This window comes from Stegostoma tigrinum, chromosome 2, assembly GCF_030684315.1.
Source record: "Stegostoma tigrinum isolate sSteTig4 chromosome 2, sSteTig4.hap1, whole genome shotgun sequence".
In the NCBI taxonomy this organism is placed as follows: domain Eukaryota; kingdom Metazoa; phylum Chordata; class Chondrichthyes; order Orectolobiformes; family Stegostomatidae; genus Stegostoma; species Stegostoma tigrinum.
In genome coordinates, this window is record NC_081355.1 from 142,906,976 (window position 1) to 142,928,717 (window position 21,742).

Sequence of the window (21,742 nt, forward strand, 5' to 3'; positions counted from 1 at the left end):
CCGGACCTATCGGCCTATTTTTATAACTCAAACTCCTCATTCTAGCAACATCCTGGAACATCTTTTTCGACCCCCCCTCCAATTTACTAATATCCTTCCTATAGCGGGGTGACCAGAACTGCATTCAGTACTCCAGGAGATACCTCACTAACATCCTATTCAACCTCAACATGATATACTCAAAGGTCTGAGCAATGAAGGCAAGTGTGCTAAATGCCTACTTAACCACATTGATAGTTGCACCGCAGGTTGATAAAAGAAGTATGTACCTGAACCCCTGGGTCTCTCTGTTAGTCAGTACTGCCCAGTGCCCTACAATTTATGTCGTATAATCCTGTCCCTACTTGTTTTACCAAAGTGCCATACCTCACGTTTGTCCAAATTAAACTCCCATCTGCCACACCTGACCCCATTGACCCAATTGATCAAGATCTCTTTGTAGTCTTAGATAAACTTCTTCACTGTTCACCATACCACCAATTTTTGTGCCAGCTGCAGACTTACTGACCACGCCTCCTGTATTCTCATCCAAATAATTTATATAAAATGACATATAAAAGTGAACCTGGAACTGACCCCTGTGGAACACCACTGGCCACAGACCTCCTGTCCCAAAGGCAAACCTCTACCTCCACTCTCTGTCTCTTACCTTCAAGCTAATTTTGTATCCTGTTGGCTACCTCCCCATGGATCGATGTCGCAGAGCATTGAAAAGCTACTGAAAAGTTAGTCGATGTATCCATGAGCATCTTTGAAAGTTTGATGGATTCTGGATTTTCTGCAGTTTGGAAAATGACATGCAAACTCATGTTTTAAGGAAGGAAAGTAGGAGATCCTGGGGAAACTACAGAATTTATTAGCTTAACATCAGTCAGAGGAAAAATAAGAATCAATAACAATGCAATCATTGGACAGATTGAACACGGACTTATGGAAGAGAAGTCATATTTGACACGTGTGGAGATTTGAGAATGCAGCTAGAAGAATAGATATGGGGTAATTGGTGTGTATGAACCTTTTCAGAAGGCTAACAATAATAAGGTCACACAAGACATTTGGTTAACAAAAGTAGAACACATCAGATTAACAGGGAACATACTGACATTGAATTGCAGACTGGTTAATGGACAGAAAACAGATGAATTAAATGCATCACGTCAGGTATTTAAGCTTTGGCAAGCGGATACTGCATGGATCAGTGCTCTGAATGTAGTTGTTCACTGCCGTATGAATGTAGGGGTTAAATGTTATAAATCCACATTTGCAGATGATATGAAACTACAAAGTGGTAGCTCCCTTCAAGGGGATTTGAAGAGGCTAACAGAGTAGGCAAGAAAATTGGCAGACAGAGTACATTGTAGGGAAATGTAAGGCTATGCACTTTGGTGGAAAAACAGAAATACTGGCTGGGGAAATGTTCTCTTGAATTTGATCATTGTTTAAAGGTTCACCAATCAATTAAAAAAACCAGGTTGTCTTTGTATGACAACAAGTGCATTTATATAGCAACTTTTAGCAGTTAACTGGCAGGCATGATGCAGGAGCACGATCAAAGAACATTCAACATTGAGTGAGATGGAGTGCGGTCAGTGACAAGTGGCCAAAGAGGTAGGTTTTACAGAGTTGAACTTTGTGTCCAGGCAGCCATGCAGTCAGAGTGATGGAAATGTGGACATGTCCATCAGCAAGCTGACAGGTAGAATATACAACGACTGTTGTAAGGTTACCCTTTAAAGTGATCTCTGATAATGCTGTAGCTGGTGCAAAGCAATTACATGCAAGGGCAACAGGAAGAAATTCAAAGATAATGGGAACTGCAGATGCTGGAGAATCCAAGATAATAAAGTGTGAAGGTGGATGAACACAGCAGGCCAAGCAGCATCTTAGGAGCACAAAAGCTGACGTTTCGGGCCTAGACCTTTCATCAGAGAGGTGATTCAAGTTGCCTGTTATATAGGACAATATTAGAAAAAATGTTTATTTCCAAAAGAACATAGTATGCCAATAGTTCATTGTAGTGTGGTGGACTTATTTCTGTTTCGCATGTCTGCAAGACAGACGCCAAACCAGGATATTGCCTGAGATGGAGTATATAGAGGTGTGTTAGATAATGAGGGGCATGGACTGGGTGAATAGAAAGCAGCTGTTATCCCCTCAGCTAAAGGGTCTCTGACAAAGGAGTATAATATAAAGTGAAAGGCAGGAGATTTAGTGAGGACATAAGAAAACCCTTCTCCACCCAGAGAGTCTGGAATACACTGCCTGTGAGAGTAGTGGAACCGGGCAACATCATGACCTGTAAAAAGGATTTGGATGAGCACTTGAACTGTTTTAACATTCAGGGCTTTGGGCCTAGTGTGGGAAAACGGGACCCATGAAAGTAGTGTATTTTTGGCAGTACAGACTCGATGGGCTGAAGGGCCTCTTCTGCACTGTATATTTACATGATCTGCTTCCTGAAAATTTCTCAACCAGCTCTTAATCATGATATTGAGGCAGTTCTCAAGTGAGGAAATTCCCCCAGGTACTGAGCTGTAGTGCCTGGATATGACACAGTCTTCCCGTCACCAGCCCTTCCTGGTGTTGTGGCTCTGCCACTGGTGAGGACAGCAGGTTCCTCATCCCAAAGGACGCTGGTGAACAAGTTGAATTTGTTTTCACTGATTGTCGGACAGCCTCACATAAAAGAATTGAAATCCTAAAATGATTGGTTTCACCCAAAATCTCCCTGAAATGCATTAAGCCTCATGTAATAGACACGACTGAGAATTTGTGCTCAGTAAGTCTAGTGCAGCACAGTACAGGCCCTTCGACCCATGATGTGCTGAACTTTTATCCTAAACCGAAGGTCTATCTAACCTCCACCTCTACCTTATATTATCTCCACTGTTGCATGCTGGTGGCTTGGAGACAATGTTTAAAGTTTTCCATAGACCTGTTTGTGCAGGTACTGACTGAGTGTGAGATGGGAGGGTGGGAGTTTGTGGTGGGGACACGGTACAGTACGGTGAGACCTCCTCTTTGGTACTTGTTTTGAAAGTGAACTGACTCTACTTTCCTGGTGGCTTGTCTTGAGAACAGACCGTGTGGATTGAAATACGAGAAGGCGAAGGAGTGGAGGATACCATGTGTGAATGCTCAGTGGCTCTGTGACATTCTCCTGGGAAACTTCGACGCATTGCGACTGATTCAGCACAGTCGCTACACAGTGTTCAACCTCCAGGACCCTCTTGCTCCCAATCCACAACTGGTTGCAAATCTTTTAGGTATTGTATGCGAGCATGCAGATGTAAAGTCCATATTTTTTTCTGTAATGGCAAAAGATGAAAGGTTTGACTGGATCCCACAGCCAAGCTGAAATCCCAAAAAGTCGCCATGTTGAATTTTCACCATCACTCATAGAACGGTGCAGCAAAGGAATGGGCTTTTCAGCCCACAATGTTGTGCCGAACATGTGGCCACGTTAAACTAATCCTGTCTGTCCATGGCCCCTATCTCTCCATCCTGAATTATTTATGTGCTTATCTAAAAGCCACTTCAACGCCTCTGTTGTATCTGCCTCTCCAGTGGACTTAGCTTGTTATTTCCTCACCAGTTCGCCAACTGAGCTCATGTATTGAACACTGACCAATACCCAGTGCATTTCCAGAATCTTCATCTTTGTTCTGATTTCCATTTTCTACGGTTTTGTTGTATCATGTGTTCTTAATCAAAACATTAAATCTGCTACTCCTACTTCAGACAAAATTAGTTAAACCCTAACTTCTAAAAGCATCACCAGGTCTCAAGTCGTGTGCAATGACATCTATCCTTTGTGCCAAAGCTATTCCTATATTCAAAGGTAGCTAACTGTAAGATATTGTTCTTATTTTTGTAGGGGTGATTAAGTTATCCGTCCCCTGTCCATCCTTCCTGTAAAAGTATTAATGGAGAACAGTGTTAGTTGTATACAACAGGGCTACAATCCAAATGAAAGCTGAGATTGGAAATATAATTGAATCATTGATTGGACTATTTTTCCAACAGCTTTGTGTTTCAGTACAGTATCATGGGGTTGCACACAGTTTTTATTGTCAAAATGTAGAGGTGTGAGTGTTAAGTTTAAAGAAGAGTATAGAACTGTACAGCACAGGAGCACTCCCTTCAACCTACTAAACCTGCGTCAAATCCTAGTCCTAATTTAGACCTGCTACTTATTGCCTGTGTTCAATTTCTATTCTTGCTTTCGCCTCCCATTCCTGTGCCTTAAACATTGCCAATGTATCTTCTTCCACCATTCCACTGGCAGTGTGTTCCAGGCTTCTACCACTGTCCGTGTGAAAACTTTTCCCCACACTTCTCCCTAAACATTTCACCTTGAACCTGTGCCCTCTTGTAGTTGACCTTTCCACCCTGGGAGGGTAAAAAAAACCTCCTGACTATCCACCCTATCCACGCCCCTCATAATTCTGTAGACCTCTATCAGGTTTCCCGTCAGCCTCTGTCTTTCCAGTATAACAATGCGAGTTTATCCAGCCTCTCCTCATAACTAAAACCCTCCAGAACAGGCAAAATCCTGGTAAACCTTCTCTGCACCCTCTCCAAAGCATCTGTGTCTTTCTGGTAGTGTGGCAACCAAAACTGCGCGCAATATTTTCTACAAAAATGTAATAATTTTGGGTAAATTCTGTCCATTTCTGTTTTCAGCTGCTTGGCGGATGCCACTGAAGATCTCGACAGAGCTGTTGATGGTATGATTGTGTTTAATTACCCTTCATTTCAAGTGTGGACTGTATCTACATACTGTTCTTCCTTTCTCACCTTGTCCTGGTTTTTGGTCTTTTTCCTGGATTATATCTACGTATATGTAGCTTTGTGGGAGATTGAGTAGTTTGCTTCAGTCAAACTGAGGCAAGTTTATTATTCCCATGCAAATGATGTACATCAAAGTACCTTGGCAAAAGAAAGCATTTGCATTTGTCGTAAGAGAATGTGGTGGCATAGTGATAGAAATTACACACCTAATCCAGAGGCCCAGACTAATACACTGAGCATGGGCTCAAGTCCTACCATGGTAGCTGATGGAATTAAAATTCCAAGTATGTAGTTGTGATCTCCCTCTCTGAGGAACAATATTGTGGCTTTTGAGGGAGTGCAAAGAAAGTTTGCCAAACCGATTCCTGGGATGGCACGACTGACACATAGGGAGTGGCTAAGTTGGTTAGCCTTATAATTACCAGCATTGGGAATATCCAGAGCTATCTCATGGAAACCTAAAACATTCTAACTGAATAGATGCCGGAAGGATGTTCCTAGTGACCAGGGAATCCAGAGCCAGAGTACACAGCCTAAGGATCAGGGGAAAGCCTTTTCCGGGTTCAGACGAGGATGAATTTCTTCGCGCAGAGAGTGGTGAGGGTATGGAGTCCTCTGACACAGGAAACTGTTGACTCTGTTATGCTGTCGTCAGTAACCAGCCCCACGTCTGAACTGACAATGAAGAGATGGTCGTTACTGAAAGAGCTGAAGGTGGTTCAGCTGAGGACCCTGTCCTGATGACCACCTGAGGCTGAAGTGATGGATGTCCCAGCAGCCACCATTATCTCCCTCTCTGCTCGGTATTGCTTCCGTCAGCAGTGAGTTTCCTCCGATTCCCGTTGACTGCTGTCTCAGAGCTCCTTAATGCCACACGTAGCTCCCACATCAAGTGGAGTCAGTCTCACCTCCTTAGCCTTTTTATCTGTTTTTTTACCAGGCTGTCATGGGGTCAGGAGCCAAGTGACCCTTGCGTAACCCAAACTGAGTGCCATTGTGTAGCTTTGTGCCAAACCTATGGTGTCTTTTGGCAGCATCTCTGAGGGGTTCTTGCATTCCAAACTAATTCCCTGCTCAAATGGTGCCTATAACCAGCTTGTTTAAATTGTACTGTTCCTTGATAAATTAAGACAGGATGTGGCCAGACCAGTATTTATTGCATGTAATTACCATGAAGCAATTGAGAGCCAGCCACGATCCTGTGGATCTGGAGTCACACGTAGGCCAGATCAGTTCAGTTTGGCAGATTTCCATCCCTAAGTGATGTTTGTGAATTAGATGGCATTTTATCTCTTCTCCCCCCCCCCCCCCCCCCCGATATTGTCAACAGTTTTGTGGTCAGAATTAAACTCTTAATTCCAGACGTTTTAAATTAAATTCAAATTCCGTCATTTGCCATGGTGGGATTAGAACCTAGATCTCCAGAACATTTCTGATGAAGGGCCTAGGCCCAAAACGACAGTTTTTGTGCTCCTAAGATGCTGCTCGTCCTGCTGTGTTCATCCAGCTCCACACTTTGTTATCTCCAGAACATTACCTGGGTTTCTGTATTGATAGTACAGTGATGATGTCATTAGGCTATCACCTCACCTATAAAATGAGGCAACAGAAATGAAAGTAAAGACTGCAGATGTTGGAAATGTAATAATAAAGCAGAAAGTGCTGACGAAAGTCAGCAGGTCAGTGGTGAGGAAAGCAAATTTCATGTTTTGAGTCAGAACAATGTGTAGTAAATTGCATTGTATATTGGGAACTTTTTAGTAAACAAGTGGACAGATTTCACTTTGAAATTCCCTCCCGGAGAGCATCATGGGTCTACCCGCAGCACATGCACTGTGGGAACTGAAACTGCTTCTCCAGGACAACTAAGGACAGACAATAAACGCTGCCCCACCTAGCAATGCCCACAGCTCTCTACCTTGGAGAGCTGTTTGTAAAATAGACCTATAGAGCAGATGTTTTCAATGCAGTGGAGAGTTAGGTCCATAAATGAAAAATAGCCTGTAATAAATCTGAAAGAACAAAGAAGAATACAGCACAGGAATAGGCCCTACTGCCCTCCAAGCCTGCCCTGACGCATTTTGCCCTACCATTACTACTGTCTTTGCTTACAGTACCCATATCCCGCAGTTCCCTTCCTACTTGCACATTTGTCCCAGTGCTGCATGAATGCTGCTGTTGTGTTAAGTACCACCGCCACCTCTTGCAGCGCATCCCAGGCACTCGCCACCCTTCGTGTGCCAAGTAATTCTCATTCAGCGCCCCCCCCCCCCACCTCGAACCTTTGTGCACCCCTCCACCACCACCACCCTCAGAAATAGCCTCATATTTTCCACTCTATCCATGCCATTTCAACTTCTGTCAGATTGCCCCCTCAATCTCCTGCATTCCAGTGTCAACAAACCCAGTCTATCCAACCTTTCTTCATAGCTGAAATCCCCCGTAGCAGGCAACATGCTGGTAAACCTTATTTTGCACCCTTTCCAAATCATCCACATCCTCCTGGTCGTGTGGTGACCAGAACTGGACGCAGTATACCTAGTGTGGCCCAATTAAAGGGGTTCAGGAGAGATTTCTTTAGCTAGACCATGGTGAGAATGTGTAAACTTGCTATCTCGGGGAGTAGATGAGACCAGTTGTTTAGATCTGCTTTGAGGAAACTGGATGTGTACAAAGGGGAAAATAACTCAAAGGCACTGTCAGGGACGTTGGCTATTAAATAAAGAATGATGAGACGATTTCTGTGGAACATCAACGCTGGCGTAGATTCTCTTGAGCCGAGTGATCTGTTTCATTCCTGTGTAAACCTGCTGGAGGTGTCTTGATGGTCTGTCTTTTATCTTACAGAATGTACGTCTCCAGACTAAACAGAAACAAAATGAATATAATGTTCCACCTCCTGTAAAAAGAGCAAGGTAAGGTGACTATGACTAGGGCTTTTCTCTTTGAGTTCCAGAATTAGACAGTTCAAGAGTCTTGACCAGAATCTGCAACACCTAGCTATCCCGGTCTGTTTGTGACAGACAGCTGTGGTTTGGAGTCTTGGTTGCCGTATTTTTGTCAGTGTTTGCTTTGTTTTTGTGGTTTTCCTTAACTGTCCGTCCAGTGCCTCTGAAATAGATGACAGATGTGAAACAATTTGTATTACGTAAACCTCCAAACTGTCGTTTTAAACTCCTGCTGTCCTCAACTTGAATGTTTTTTTGGAAATTAATGGAATGCATTTTTTTAAATTGCAATTTAACTAATTGCTTTGCTACATACTGGATTGTCATAACTTTTCTCAATGTTCAGTTGGTGGATACAGGCGTTGGCTTACCCTTGACTAGAATCATAAAACAAAACTAGTAGAGAAGGAGACCAGTCTGTCCATCAAATATGTGCCACCCCTTCCAAGGATGATCCATTTGGCCCCACTCCCCAACTCCTTTCTGCAAATTATTCTCCTTTGACATTTGTCCCGTTTACTCATTTTTGAATCTGTTCCCACCAACCTCTAGAGCAGTGCATTCCAAATCCCATCACCTCATTTGTTAAGAAAGGTTTCCCTCTTCCTACTTTTGGTTCATTTGACAATTGCCTTTAGCCCTCTGGTTCCAACCCTTTTTCTATTGGAAGCAGCAACCCTTTATTAACTCTGTTCAAACCTTTCATGATATTGAGCACCTCCATCAAATCTCTTCAACACTTCCTGCTCTGTTACTGTACTACCACTTCACTCATTGTTGTAAATCTCTTCTGCATCCTGCACGAAGTCTACACGTCCTCACCAAAGAGGGATGCTTAGAGTTGGACGCACTGCATCAGCTGTTCCAGTTTTATCTAAGTTGAGCAGAACATTGTTGCTTTGGTACCCAGGATCCTGTATATTTAACAAAAAATGACTAACATGACCTGCCAATTTGAGATTGGCACACAAATATACTGATATCTGTCTTTTCTTTAAATGCGCTTTAACATTCCTGCTGTTTAACTCATATCATTGCTCATCATTCCAGCCAGGATTTATCATCTCCCTCTTTTGTTTTACTGCACTGAATTTCATCAGCCACCCATTTTATCAGCCTTTTTGTGTCCTCTTAAAGTTGCATACTATCTTCTGCACCATTTACTGCACTTTTTCGAGTTTGCTGTCATCAACAATTGCATCAGAAACCACAGCAGACCAATACCAGAGGTGGGGAGCGCCACTACTGACCTCCAGATGACCATAGTGCTGCCACCTCATCAGAGGCAGGCAACCACTCTGGCCAGTTTAACCTGAGGGTCACCAGGCAAGGCTGGGATGGTGGGAGCCTTCTTGGTAACTTCAGCTGATGCAGGAACCGAACCCACTATTTGCCATCACTGCATGGCAAACCATCTGCCTGGTTTTACAGAGAGGCAAAACTTCAACCTACCCAACGTGTCTGGGGATTGAATCCCAACAGTTTCAAAGTGGGTTGTTGCCGCACCCCCACCCCCCACCTTAATAATCCAATAGTTTAACTTTCTCGTTAAACAAAAGAGGCTGAAAGGAAACTGGGTTAGGTAGGAATGGGGATTTAAGGTTAATATTATTATCAGCCGTGGTCATCTCGAATGACAGAGTGGGCCGACTGGCCTGCCCCCCTCGTGGTATGTGCGTTCGTACTTTGCCTGTGGAATAGTGCTGTAGCAGTGCTCAGTTTTTTTCAAGAGAGAGCAAACTGAAAGAGCACATGATACGGCAGCGGGGCGGGACAGCTAGATGACCTGGGTAGTTTTGTGTGGTTCTTTTTTCCCGTCGATACAATCACAGTTTCTGATTCGGCAAGTCGTCTGTCTAACCAGGATTGAGGATCTGCCACCACCGTCAAAAAAGCTTCCTCCAGAGTCAACACCAGCAGTGCTGTTCACAGGATTTGAGCCTGTCCAGGTTCAGCAGTATATCAAGGTAACCCTTCCCTGTGCCTCATCTCTCACTACTTGTTCTGTGTAATAGTTAATGGGGTTTTCCTCTGAGCAGCCATTCATAGTGGCAACCTAGGCCTGCGATTTAGTCCAGTCTTCTAATTTTACAGTGTAGTGAAAATTTAGGGACAGCATGTCAGCAGATGCCCCTTACTGCAGGGTGTACTGGTGACCCAGCTTTCTGCTTGATTGGCAATCTATTAAATGTGTGGTATGCCGAGATTGCCATCCTTCACTCAAACAGCTTGAGGCCCCTCCCTGAATTGGAAATAGGGAGAGATGTGTGCCAATAAATGGCTGAAGCTTCAGTGTCAACAGTAACCTGTGGGACTGCACCAGTACAACCTCTGCTGCATAAGTATAACTAAATACTTTGTCACAGTGAGGTTCAAAGAGATGCAGGTAGAATTGGAAGATCTGATGATGGATTTGATTAGGGCAGTGGGTTCTGAAGTGTCAGAGTCATACAGCACAGAAACAGACCGTACGTCAGTGCCGACTGGATGCCACAAATCGATCCAGTCCCATTTGCCAGCATTTAGCCCATATCCCACTAAATTCTTCCTATTCATATACCCATCTGGATGCCTTTGAAATGCATTGTAATTGTACCAGCCTCCTCCACTTCTTCTGGCAGTTCATTTCATACACGCAAACCCTCTGTGTGAAAAGTTGCCCCTTAGGCCCCTTTTAAATCTTTTCCCTCTCACTTCCATCCTATGCCGTCAAGTGTTGGACTCCCCCACCTCCAGGGAAAAGACCTTGTCTGTTCACCCTATTCATTGTCCGTTAGGTTGGAGGGCCATTGGCTTGGAGTTCTGGAATGACAGATTGTTATTTCTGGAGGTCTCTGCCAGCACGAGACAGATTTAAGGTGATAAAAAGCAGAGGTTAAACAGTTGGTTAAATGGAGTCTAGATGTATGTTTTTATTCTGTCAGCTTACGCTTCATTCCAACTGTCCCACCATCAGTTCCAACCACGCTGATAACTTGTTCCCTCTATATAAAACCATCCAGTTACTCTCAGTTGCCACATAACCATCCCCTTTCCCAAGTTTCACTTGACCTTAGACATATGTGAAAGCCACTACTAGATATTGCAGTGGAGATGGGGCTGACGTGGAGAGCTGACTGGAACTGATTAGAAATAGTGTGTCGTGTTGTAGCATGTTGTGCAGGTATGATGAAGGCATTTGAAGAGGGAAATGAGTATTTCCTGCCTCGTGTTTCAAAAGATATTTCCATGATCAAATGTGATCCCTATGTACTTAGCATAACGATCTACTAATACAGTACCAGACAAATGAAAATTCAGGGGAAAAATAGTTAGGAATCCAGTAACGAATGGAATCTCCAGATATTGTTGTGGAATCTGGCTTGTGAACTTGTTGCAGGAACACAAGTGATGAGAACACTTTACACATTCTAGCACACGAGTCTCGCTGGCATGGCCAGTGTTTATTGCCCACCCTAGTTTCCCAGAGAATATGGGCTGAATGGCCCCCTTCTGTGTTATGGGGAGTTTTTTTTTGGAAACTAGGGTGACAATGAAGATAATGTCACAGGGTTGCCTTGTGTCACTTCGGAATATAAAAGTTAGGCACAGGTGGAGAATGTGGTAAATGCTGTTGTGGGCCTATGATAATGTAGGAAAGACTGCAGCCACAAGGGGGTGAAACAACACCCATTGGCCAGTAAAAGATGGAATTATAGATAATGGAAACCCGAAAGAAAAATTTAAGCTGTCACAGTCATGGTCATTGAGAATATTGTTGGTGCCTTCAAACAAGGCACTGTTGGGCCAGGTTTGAACCACTCCTTGCCACTACCCTGAGAGAATTCAGTAGGGTGTGTTTGGAGTGCAAATGATGGATTCAGGCATCTTAAAGCAAGGCCATTGATAAGACAGTCGTTGGAAATGATGCTGAGGAAAGGCTCAGGGACTTAGGCTGTTTTCGTTGGAGAGAAGAAGGTTAAGAGATGACTTAATAAAGACATACAAGATGATCAGACGATTAGATAGGGTGGACAGTGAGAGCCTTTTTCCTCGGATGGTGATGGCTAGCACAAGGGGACATAGCTTTAAATTGAGAGGTGATAGATATAGGACAGATGTCAGAGGTAGGTTCTTTACTCAGTAGTAAGGGTGTGGAATACCCTGCCTGCAACAGTAGTAGACTCGCCAACTTTAAGGGCATTTAAATGGTCATTGGATAAACATTTGGATGATAATGGAATAGTGTAGGTTAGATGGGCTTTAGATTGGTTTCACAGGTCAGCACAACATCGAGGGCTGGTAACTGCGCTGTAATGTTCCATGTTCTATGGGTAGACTGTTTTTGGAAGGGAGTTCGTGATGTTGGCAAGTTGTAACAAAGGTAATTTTAGAGTCTCTTAACCATCAAGGAGACTCTGGGCTTGTGACTGGACTTCTAATCCAGAACCCCAAGCTAATACTCTGGGGTTAAGGGTTTGAGTCTCACCTCAGCAGCTAGTGGGATTTGAGTTCAATTAATATCTGAAGTATAATACTAGTCTGTTTTTCATAGTCACAATAGTCAATTGTCATGGAAACACTTCTGACACACTGTTGTCCTTTAAGAAGTAGGAGTAAAAGTGGGCCATTTTGCCCAGCAAATCTGTTCTGGCTTTTGGTGAGGTCACAGTTGGTCTGATAATCCTGAACTCCACTTTCCTGCCTATTCCCCCAACCCGTTGATTCCCTTACTGGTTAAAAATCTATCTCAGCACTGAATACATTGCATGACCCAGCCCTCGGTGGCAAAGAATTCCATAAATTCACTACCCTTTGAGGCAAAAAATTCTGCCTCATCTCCCACTTAAACGTGCACCCCTTTATCCTGAGATTTTGCCCTCTATCCTCGACTACCCCACAAGGGGAAACACCTCTTCAATCTACCCTTTCAAGTCCTCTATGTATCTTACATGCTTCAGTAAGGTTGCCTCTCAATCTGCTGAAAATATTCCAATGGCTATAGGCCCAACCTACTCAACTGCTTCCTATAGGATAGCCCTTCCATACCTGGGGTCAGTTCATTGCAACTATATCTTTCCTTCGATTTGGGACCAAAACTGTTTCCAGACTGTACTCTGACTAGTGTTTTGGATAGTTTTAGCAAAACCTCTCTAATTTTATGCTCCATTCCGTTTCAAATAAAGCGCAAAATTCCATCCCCTGTTACGTGCTGAACTCGGGTGCTAGCTTTGTGTGGTTAAGGGGCAGCGACTGCTGCTATCCTTACCTGGTCTGACCTGCACGTGACTCCACACTCTCTCAGAAATGTGACTGACTCTTGGGTGGCCTAGCAACCCACACAGTTCAGGGTCATTTGGGACTATGAAACAAATGCTGGCAGTGATGTCCACTGCCCATGAGAGACCATAAGGAAACAAATATTTATACACCAAAGTTACAACCTTTTATTTTGTTGGCCATTATATCGGTTGTCATCAAGCTGTCTACACACATTGGTAATTCAGCGAAACATTTCTTTTCAAGAATTGAAGATTTCCTTCTTTCATGTCTTTGTTACTTCTAGCTGTGATTCCTCCAGCTCAGCCTGGTTAGTTTCACACTTCACACTGTTCACGAAGCTCAGCTCATCCGCAACACTGCTTTATCTAACTGTCAGCTAATCATGGTCACCTATTGCCTCTGCACCTGCTGACCCACAATGCCACTACATGCGCACCCCACCCACCCCCAAACACAGAGGCACAGTGACACAACCGCTCAAGTTTGAGATTCTTGGTCGCTTTCAGATCCCTCCAGAATCTCGTGGTTCTTTATCTCTGCAATCTGCTGCAGCTCGCACACATTCCCAGATCTCGGTGCCTCTCGGAAATGTCCTATCACCATGATATTGTAATTGCCTTGCCCATTGGCTGCGTTCTCTTCAGCCATTGTATTCCCAAACCCTGCTGTTCTCTCCTTCAAACCCCTCTGTTTCTCAGTGCCTTTCTCTTTAACACGCTTCCTAGAACCTCCCTCTTTGGTGGTACTTTTGGTCCCCTGCCACAATAGGTCAAGGAACTGTGTAAAATTTCATTCAATAACTTTTGCATTCATCCTCTTTGGCCGTTTTACTACATAGTTCGTGCCGTGTTAGTGCATGGTTAGCACTTATGACGTACTTCAGGGGTTTTTTTTTTCGTCAAAACGAAAAAGCTTCATTCTTCGATTTTTTTTTCAGAAACTGTACGTGCTTGGTGGTGAAGTTGCAGAGTCTGCTCAGAAATGTACCCATCTGGTGGCAAATAAGGTGACCCGTACAGTGAAGTTCTTGACTGCCATCTCCACCGTAAATCACATCGTCACACCCGAGTGGTTAGAGGAGAGTTTTAAAAGTCAGAAGTTTATTGGTAAGTCAGCGTGCCAGTAATTGATTTCAGAGCTCTCCCTTATCTCACTGCACGTCGGCTACTCCAGATCTGAGGTAACCCTAATATTAATATGCACATCTCCAATATCGGGTCTTCTCTTTGTATAGTGACTGATGCTGTTTGTTGGTGTGTTGCAAATGGCAGAATTGTTACAGGAGGCTATTTGGCCCATCGTTGTGGGGCTCACCCTTTCTGGCTCACTGAACCTTTCTCTTAGTGCAATTCTCCCCGTGGTTCCCAAGCTTTCTGCCTTTTCAAGTACTCTCCTAACAATTTAAAATGTTATTGAAGTTGTTGCATTTGAATCTACTCATGTATCCACCTCCAGCCCGATCGGCTTCTCTAGGTCTTCTCACCAGAAATCATGGATCTGCGCTGACTGGGCAGGTTAATAATGCTCCTCTGCTGATGGTGAGCTAGCCAAGCTGTTGACTTTTTCCAGCACCTGGGACACTTCTCTTCCTGCTGTGCTATCCCCCAGTGGGGAAGTAGCTACCTCTGTTTAGTGTCTCAGGACAGGCATGATCAGTGCAGATTGGATAAACAAATTCATATCCCTCTAATTGGTCATATCAGTGCATGGATGTAGTGTGCTGACCCCCTAAAACATCTTACCCAGAAGCCAGCCTCCAGTCCATACGCTGTTGTGCAAGGGGCTTGAGTTAAGATCGATGCTTGTAGATTTATTTTTAATGTGTACACCCAAAATCGAAAGCTGCAGTCTTTTCTAATGGGTAGTTTTTCTTCTCCCTGCAGATGAGCAGAATTTTGTCTTGAGAGATGCAGAAGCAGAGGTTCTCTTCTGTTTCAGTTTGGAGGAGTCACTTAAGAGGGCACAGAGTGCTCCCCTGTTCAAGGCAAGGTTCATGTACTTCCCTATGTTTGTTTATGTCTGTGCATGTTGTATTTCAATGCTCGTGAATAAGGCTCACTCAAGACCTGCACAGATAACAGCCATGCAGAGCTTTTGACTAATCCCTTTCAAGAAAGGAAAAGAAATGTAGCTACCATTGATCTTCTTTGTGTATGTGTTCACACTGAAATGAAGGCAAGTTTAAAAGCTGCAAGAATTAGCATAACTAAAGAACTTTTGAGCAAGTTCTCTCTAGGTCTGAACTTGCTGTAAAGCATCAGGCAGAACCTGGGAATTAATTATATCAACTCAAATAAAGTTTTGCAGGGCATTCAGAGCAAAGCTCTTGCAAGTAGACAGAAGTACAGTGGGTCAAGTGGCCACATCCTGTGCTATAAAAAGCTATGATTGCGTTAATAGTAGAAGAACTTAAATGTGACCCTGTTGGAGTTATCCATCGTGTGGAATTCTCTAACTCCTGGAAGCTAGATCACTGGTGTTTAAAGAGGAGGTAGATTTTAAATATGGAGATGTCAAGAGCTGTGAAGAACTGCCGCAAAAATGGGGATATGAGTCCTCTGGTAAATCAGCCATGATCTCATAGATTGGCAGGGCTGAATGGCCTATTCCTATCTCTAGAGTTCTTGTGTAACCTGTAGGGCTACAGACAAATGCTGGAAAGTGGGATTAGATTAGGTGGGATAACAAACTGCAGAGCTGGATGAACACAGCAGGCCAAGCAGCATCAGAGGAGCAAGGAAAGCTGACGTTTCGGGCCTAAACCCTTCTTCAGAAAATGAGATGAGGTGGCTTTTTTTTTGTTTTGGCTAGTACAAACCAAGTGGCTTCACTCTGCGATGTAATTTTTGCTGTAGCCGTTGTGTCTGTTCAGTTTTTTGCCTATTTTCTTGCAGGGGAAGTATTTCTACATCACTCCTGGAATTTGCCCTAGTCTTGCGACGATGAAAGCCATAATAGAGTGTGCAGGTGGTAAACTGCTGCCCAAACAACCTTCCTATCGCAAGATCATGGAGCATAAACAGAACAAGGTTGGTTGTCTAAGTGCACTTCTGTTTGAGCATTGCGGATGCTGAAACCCCGGATTTCACCATCAGGCAAACAGACAGACGTTAGGCCTGTTTTCATGATGAAAACCATTAGGGCATTTGCTTCCTGGGCTCCTTAACCTTGATCAGCCTTGGAAACAAAAATGAGCAGAAACAGAGAACAACCTCGCTTCTGGTTAAAGTAACTAAGGTACCTGTTCAGTTCTTTTGTTCATGGAAATTGGATGGTGTGATAAACTTTCACTTTCGCTTCTTTCCACCCGCTGGGTTCAAATGCAGCCTAGACTGTAACAGTCTAACACGAAATGAGGTTCATCATTGTAAGTGAGCTACCAACATGTATCGATCTGTAAAAAATAAATTGGGGTGGAATTGCTACTCTTGCTCAGCGAGAAGGTGATTTTTTCCTGATGTTAGTTCCTGGCATTTTAAATGGCTCTGTTAAGCCTGACACAGGAGTGATGTCTGCTGACAGCTGGTATCTGAAGTGCAAATGCTTCTTCCCAGCATCCCCACACATTTGAACAAAGGAAAAGGGAATGAATTAATGCTGGGAAATGGAATTGGGACTATTACATTGACAAATTTCTTCACTTGCTGTATGTTAGTCAGTCCTTCAGCTACTCACAAGTCCCTTTTCTCTCTCCTAAGAGTTTGTCTGAGATAATCCTCATCTCATGTGAAAACGACCTTCACTTATGCCGGGATTATTTTCACCGAAATATAGGTGAGTAACTATCTATGCCTGAGACAGTTCCTTTGAACAGTTAGTTTTTGTATTGATTTGTAACTTCTGGTTTTGTTTTTTTTCCTCCCTCGCTGCCCTGATATTTCCAGATGTCCACAACGCAGAGTTTGTTTTGACTGGTGTCCTGACGCAAACGCTTGATTATGAATCATATCCTTTCATGTGTGAACATTTCCAGCTCTAACTCCTGACAAAACTTGTTGCTTCGGCTTATTTGCATCCCAGTGAACTTTGCTGATCTTTTTAACCTTTTTTTCAGAGATCACAACCATCCATGGCTAATGACGCACATAGTTTGTTTATTTAAAAGGGTTTGTCAGAACAACCTCGTCAGGTATCCCAGACTTCCCTTGAAATCTGCCAGAAGGGCGGCACAGTGGCTCAGTGGTTAGCACTGTTACCTCACAGTGCCAGGGACCCCGGCTCAATTCCAGCTTCGGGCGACTGTCTGTGTGGAGTTTGCATGTTCTCCCCGTGTCTGCGTGGGATTCCTCCCACAGTCCAAAGATGTGCAGGCTAGGTGGATTGGCCATGCTAAATTGCCCATAGTGTTCAGGGGTGTTTTGGTTAGGGGGATGAATCTGGGTGGGATGTTCTAAGGGCCGGTCTGGACTTGTTGGGCTGAAGGCCCTGTTTCGACACTGTAGGGAATCTATGATCTGTGATCAAATCTTCTAAGTTGGTGCTTTTATTATACATTCCTGTATCCACTATTGTGTTTATGCATGGTGTGATCGCCCAGTCAGGTTACCCACCAGTAGCTGACTTCCTATAGCTCACTGCTCTATAATAGATTGGAGGGGGAGAATTTCATTGGCAAGCAAACCAAAACAAAGCCTCAAAAGCTCGGGTCCACTGTTCTATGGGAGGGATATCCCTTATTGTAAATGGAAATTGAAATCTGAAGGATACCAAACCTAGACACCAAATCATCTGTATATTAGGCAAGGCAGAAATTAGATTGGATTGTTGGTTTGTTTTACAGGCAGCAGTGCGAGTGGAAGTGTCTGAACAATGCATATAGTGACATTGGGTCATTTGTCTACTTACTGGACCTGGCAATTTAAAAATCATCTCACGTTCTGACGATTTTATCTACATTTGACTACCTACGCCCCAGATTTTCAAGCTTAACATCTGTTGGCAGATAAATTTTCTTCAAGCTCAGGACAGTCCAGTGCACCTCCGGAAGGAAGGTGCTGTGCTGTGCCCTCTAACACAGCATAGTTAAGCGAATATTGTGCTTACCTTGGAACCTCAAAGATGCTTTCAGCATTGCGTTTCACTTGAGTGAGTAACAATCTTTGCATGCTGGTTGTGACAGAGAATAGTAACTGTCTTCTGATAGCTAGAATTCTCCCAGTGCCACAGGAGATTGAGTCTTGTTGGCGAGTCAGGATCTATATTAAATTACTCACCTTTGCTCAAGCCTGTTCAGTGTGGTGTTATCAGTATGTTCGTGTTGAGAGTTCTACTTCTCGAGTATTACCGTTCTCAGTCCACCAGGATGATATGTTACTGCAAAATTCTGTTGATTTTAGATGGTATTTCTACTTTAAACAGTTATCTTGACAAGGTTAGAGTAAAATAACACTACAGTGATAAATGGATTAATGCAAATTGTTTTGAGAGCATTTTGAACATTTGGTCTGTCGTAATATAGGACTTGGCACTGTTGTAGGTTTTGAGCAGTTAATTGACTGAGAACAGCTGACTATTTCATCACCATTTGATATATTTCTATCTGTACCGATCCACTCGCATCCGAAACAATCAGCAGAACAACACCACAGCAAACCCAAAGCTGGTTCGCCTGACCTCAGTCATTGGTAAGATTTTAGAGTCCATTATTAAGGAAGAGGTTGTGGAATACTTGGGATTCCAGGTAAGATAGGGCTGAGTCAGCACAGCTTCGTTGAGAGCCGGTCATGCCTGACAAATCTGCAGGGAGGTATTGAGCAAGTTAGACAGAGGAGATCCAGTAGATGTGATCTATTTGGATTTCTAGAAGGCCTTTGATAAGGTGCTGCACAGGAGTCTGCTGAGTAAGATAAGACCCCATGGTGTAGGGGCAAGGTACAGGCATGGATAAAGGATTGGCTGACAGGCAAAAGGCAGAGAGTGGGGATAAAGGAATCTGTCAGTATGGTGCTGGTGATTAGTGGAGCTCTGAAGGGATCAGTGTTGGGGCCACAGCTATTCATGTCATACATTAACAATCAGGGCAGAGGAACTGAGGACCTTGTTGCAGATGTCACAAAGATAGCTAAAGGGGCAGGTAGTGTTGAGGAAACGGGAGGCTGCAGAAAGACTTGAACATAGTTGGCAAGTGGGCAAAGAAGTGGCACGTGGAAAACAATGTGGAAAGTGTGAGTTTATGCACTTTGGAAGAAAGAATAGAGGCACGGACATTTTTCTAAATGCAGAGAGTTATCAAAATCTGAAGCCCATAGACTTGGGAATCCTAATTCAGGATTCTCTTATGCTTAACGTGAGGGTTCAGTTGACAGTTAGGAAGGCACGTGCAATGTGAGCATTCATTTCAGGTTGCTTGAACACAAGACCAGAAATTTACTCCAAGACCAAATAAGGCTCAGATCAGACACATTTGGAATATTGCGAGCAGCTTTGAGCCTCCTTCCTAAGGAAGGATGTGTAGTGGCGTTGGAGGTTCACAAGAATGATCCCGGGAACGAAGAACTTGTCCGATGAGGAGAGGGTTGAGGATTCTGGGTCTGTGTTTGAAGTTTTGTAGAGAGGGTTTGGGGGTGGTGTGCTGGTGGTTGGTAGATCATTGAAACCTCGAGAAGACTGAGAGGCCTGGTTAGATGTTTCTAGTAGTATGAGAAACTAGGACCCAGGGCACAGCCTCAGATGACCCTTCAGAATTGAGATGAGGAATATTTTCATCTGTTGGTGATGAATCTGTGGAACTTAATGCCACAGGTGGCTCTGGAGGCCAAGTCATTGAGTGTCTTTAAGACAGATTTATAAGTTCTTAAGTAAAAACCGAAAGAACTGTGGTTGCTGTAAATCAGGAACCAAAACAAAGTTGCTGGAAAAGCTTAGCAGGCCTGGCAGCATCTGTGAAGGAGAAATCAGAGTTAACATTTTGGGTCTGGTGACCTTTCCTCAGAACAGTTCTGAGGAAGGGTCACCAGACCCGAAACGTTAACCCTGTTTTCTCCTAGATAGGTTCTTGACTAGTAAGAGGATCAAGAGTTACAGGACGAATGTGGGAGAAATGGATTTGGGAAACATATCAGCCTTGATTGAATGACAGGGTAGACTGGATGGGCTGAATAGCTTAATTCTGCGGCTACACCTAATGGTGTTATGCAAAACCCACCGGAAGAATCAGTTTTTACGACCAGCTTGTGACCACACTTGACAGATAACCCTGTTTGATTTGGAGAAGCAATCCAGACAGTGTCTGCAAAACAGCTTTAAAGCAAGAAATCTTGATAACTGATACACACTGAGTAATGACTGTCACCAAATATGTGTATTGCTGCCCGTTTGTTGATACGGAATGCTATCACTTGTTGCAATTTATTTGTTAACAGAGAGTACCGTGTAATTGGGAATTAAGGGTCCTGTTGGGCATGTTCTTTATTATTACAGGATGCTATTATCTTTCATTTAACGAACCTGCTGGTATTCGGTGTTTATACTGTAAAACATTAAAAACCATCCCAATGCAGCAGTTTTGAGTTGCATTAATTTGTGGGTAATTTCTTTGAGCAGGACATCACAGGTCGTGGCTCCTATTTTGGAGGGGAGCTATAAAAGTGAACAAAAGCAAGACTGTAAACAGCCCGTACTGTAAACCTGTGACTCTAAAGGGGTCGGAAACATTTGAAAAGTACATTGTTCAATATTGTGCTGCACTTCAGGGTCTGATTCAAAAATCTTGCCTGTGATTGAGAATAATTCCTTAACAATCTTACATATAAATTCACCTGAGGTGATGGTGGGTGCATGGTGTCACACAGCCAGATCACCAGAACAGTGTTGAGTCAAACTACTGAGGAGCTGGGACAAGAGTGTTGAACTTTTCTACTGACTGTCGCACTACTGTTCAGTCTGAAGTGTCTTCAGTGAAACAGGCAGATCCAGACAGGAGAGGGAAATGAAAAGAAATTTGCATCTTTTTTTAAGATGTATTACTTCAGAAACATATTTTGTTATGTTTTACTACAGCGCTGGCTTGTTTTCTTACTGTAGAATATTGTACTGATTATTTTAGCCAGTTCAGATAGTAATCGATTATTTTTAATAAGCTGTTTTTAACTATGACTGTGGTACAGGCCCATAAATGAAAACCTAGCTCTAACTCTCCTTTATTATGAAAATTTATAAAGGGTTGTTGTCTGATAAATTATGAATGTTTTGAAATTCTGGACTTTATGCAAATTTTGTTTTGTATTTCTAATTTGTGAATTACTTTTATTACACAAAGTTGCACGAGTTGAATAAAACAGTTTTAAAAATTACTGGAGTCAATTCTCATTATTCGCATTTCGGAACAGGAGATCGTTAAGCTCAGGTTTTCACTGTTGTATTTGGTTTTTTTTAATTCATTCATGGGATGTGGGTGTCACTAATTTGGCCAGCATTTATCTGCCTTGAGGGCAGTTAAGAATTGACTGCCTTGCTGTGGGCCTGGAGTCACGTGTCGACCAGACAAGGTAAGGATGGCAACTGCAGATGCTGGAGAATCCAAGATAACAAAGTGTGAAGCTGGATGAACACAGCAGGCCAAGCAGCATCTCAGGAGCACAAAAGCTGACGTTTCAGGCCTAGACCCTTCTTCAGACCCTTCACCCCTCTCTGATGAAGGGTCTAGGCCCAAAACATCAACTTTTGTGCTCCTGAGATGCTGCTTGGCCTGCTGTGTTCATCCACTTCACACTTTGTTATCAAGGTAAGGATGGCAGTTG

The 21,742-nt window shown here is 43.4% G+C and overlaps 1 protein-coding gene across 2 annotated transcripts in view; it reads left to right on the forward strand.

The window, feature by feature from the left end:
• paxip1 (PAX interacting (with transcription-activation domain) protein 1) overlaps nt 1-21,295 on the forward strand; it is a 101,863-nt gene extending 80,568 nt beyond the window's left edge. For both annotated transcript variants that reach the window (XM_059639723.1, XM_059639728.1), the window contains exons 12-21: nt 3,082-3,266; nt 4,687-4,730; nt 7,642-7,709; nt 9,607-9,709; nt 13,942-14,110; nt 14,888-14,988; nt 15,899-16,033; nt 16,703-16,778; nt 16,889-16,948; nt 20,749-21,295. In XM_059639723.1, the coding sequence (XP_059495706.1) occupies nt 3,082-3,266; nt 4,687-4,730; nt 7,642-7,709; nt 9,607-9,709; nt 13,942-14,110; nt 14,888-14,988; nt 15,899-16,033; nt 16,703-16,778; nt 16,889-16,948; nt 20,749-20,765 (958 nt within the window). In that variant the 3' untranslated portion in view covers nt 20,766-21,295. The remainder of the gene's footprint in view (nt 1-3,081; nt 3,267-4,686; nt 4,731-7,641; nt 7,710-9,606; nt 9,710-13,941; nt 14,111-14,887; nt 14,989-15,898; nt 16,034-16,702; nt 16,779-16,888; nt 16,949-20,748) is intronic.
• Nucleotides 21,296-21,742: the final 447 nt, after the last annotated feature.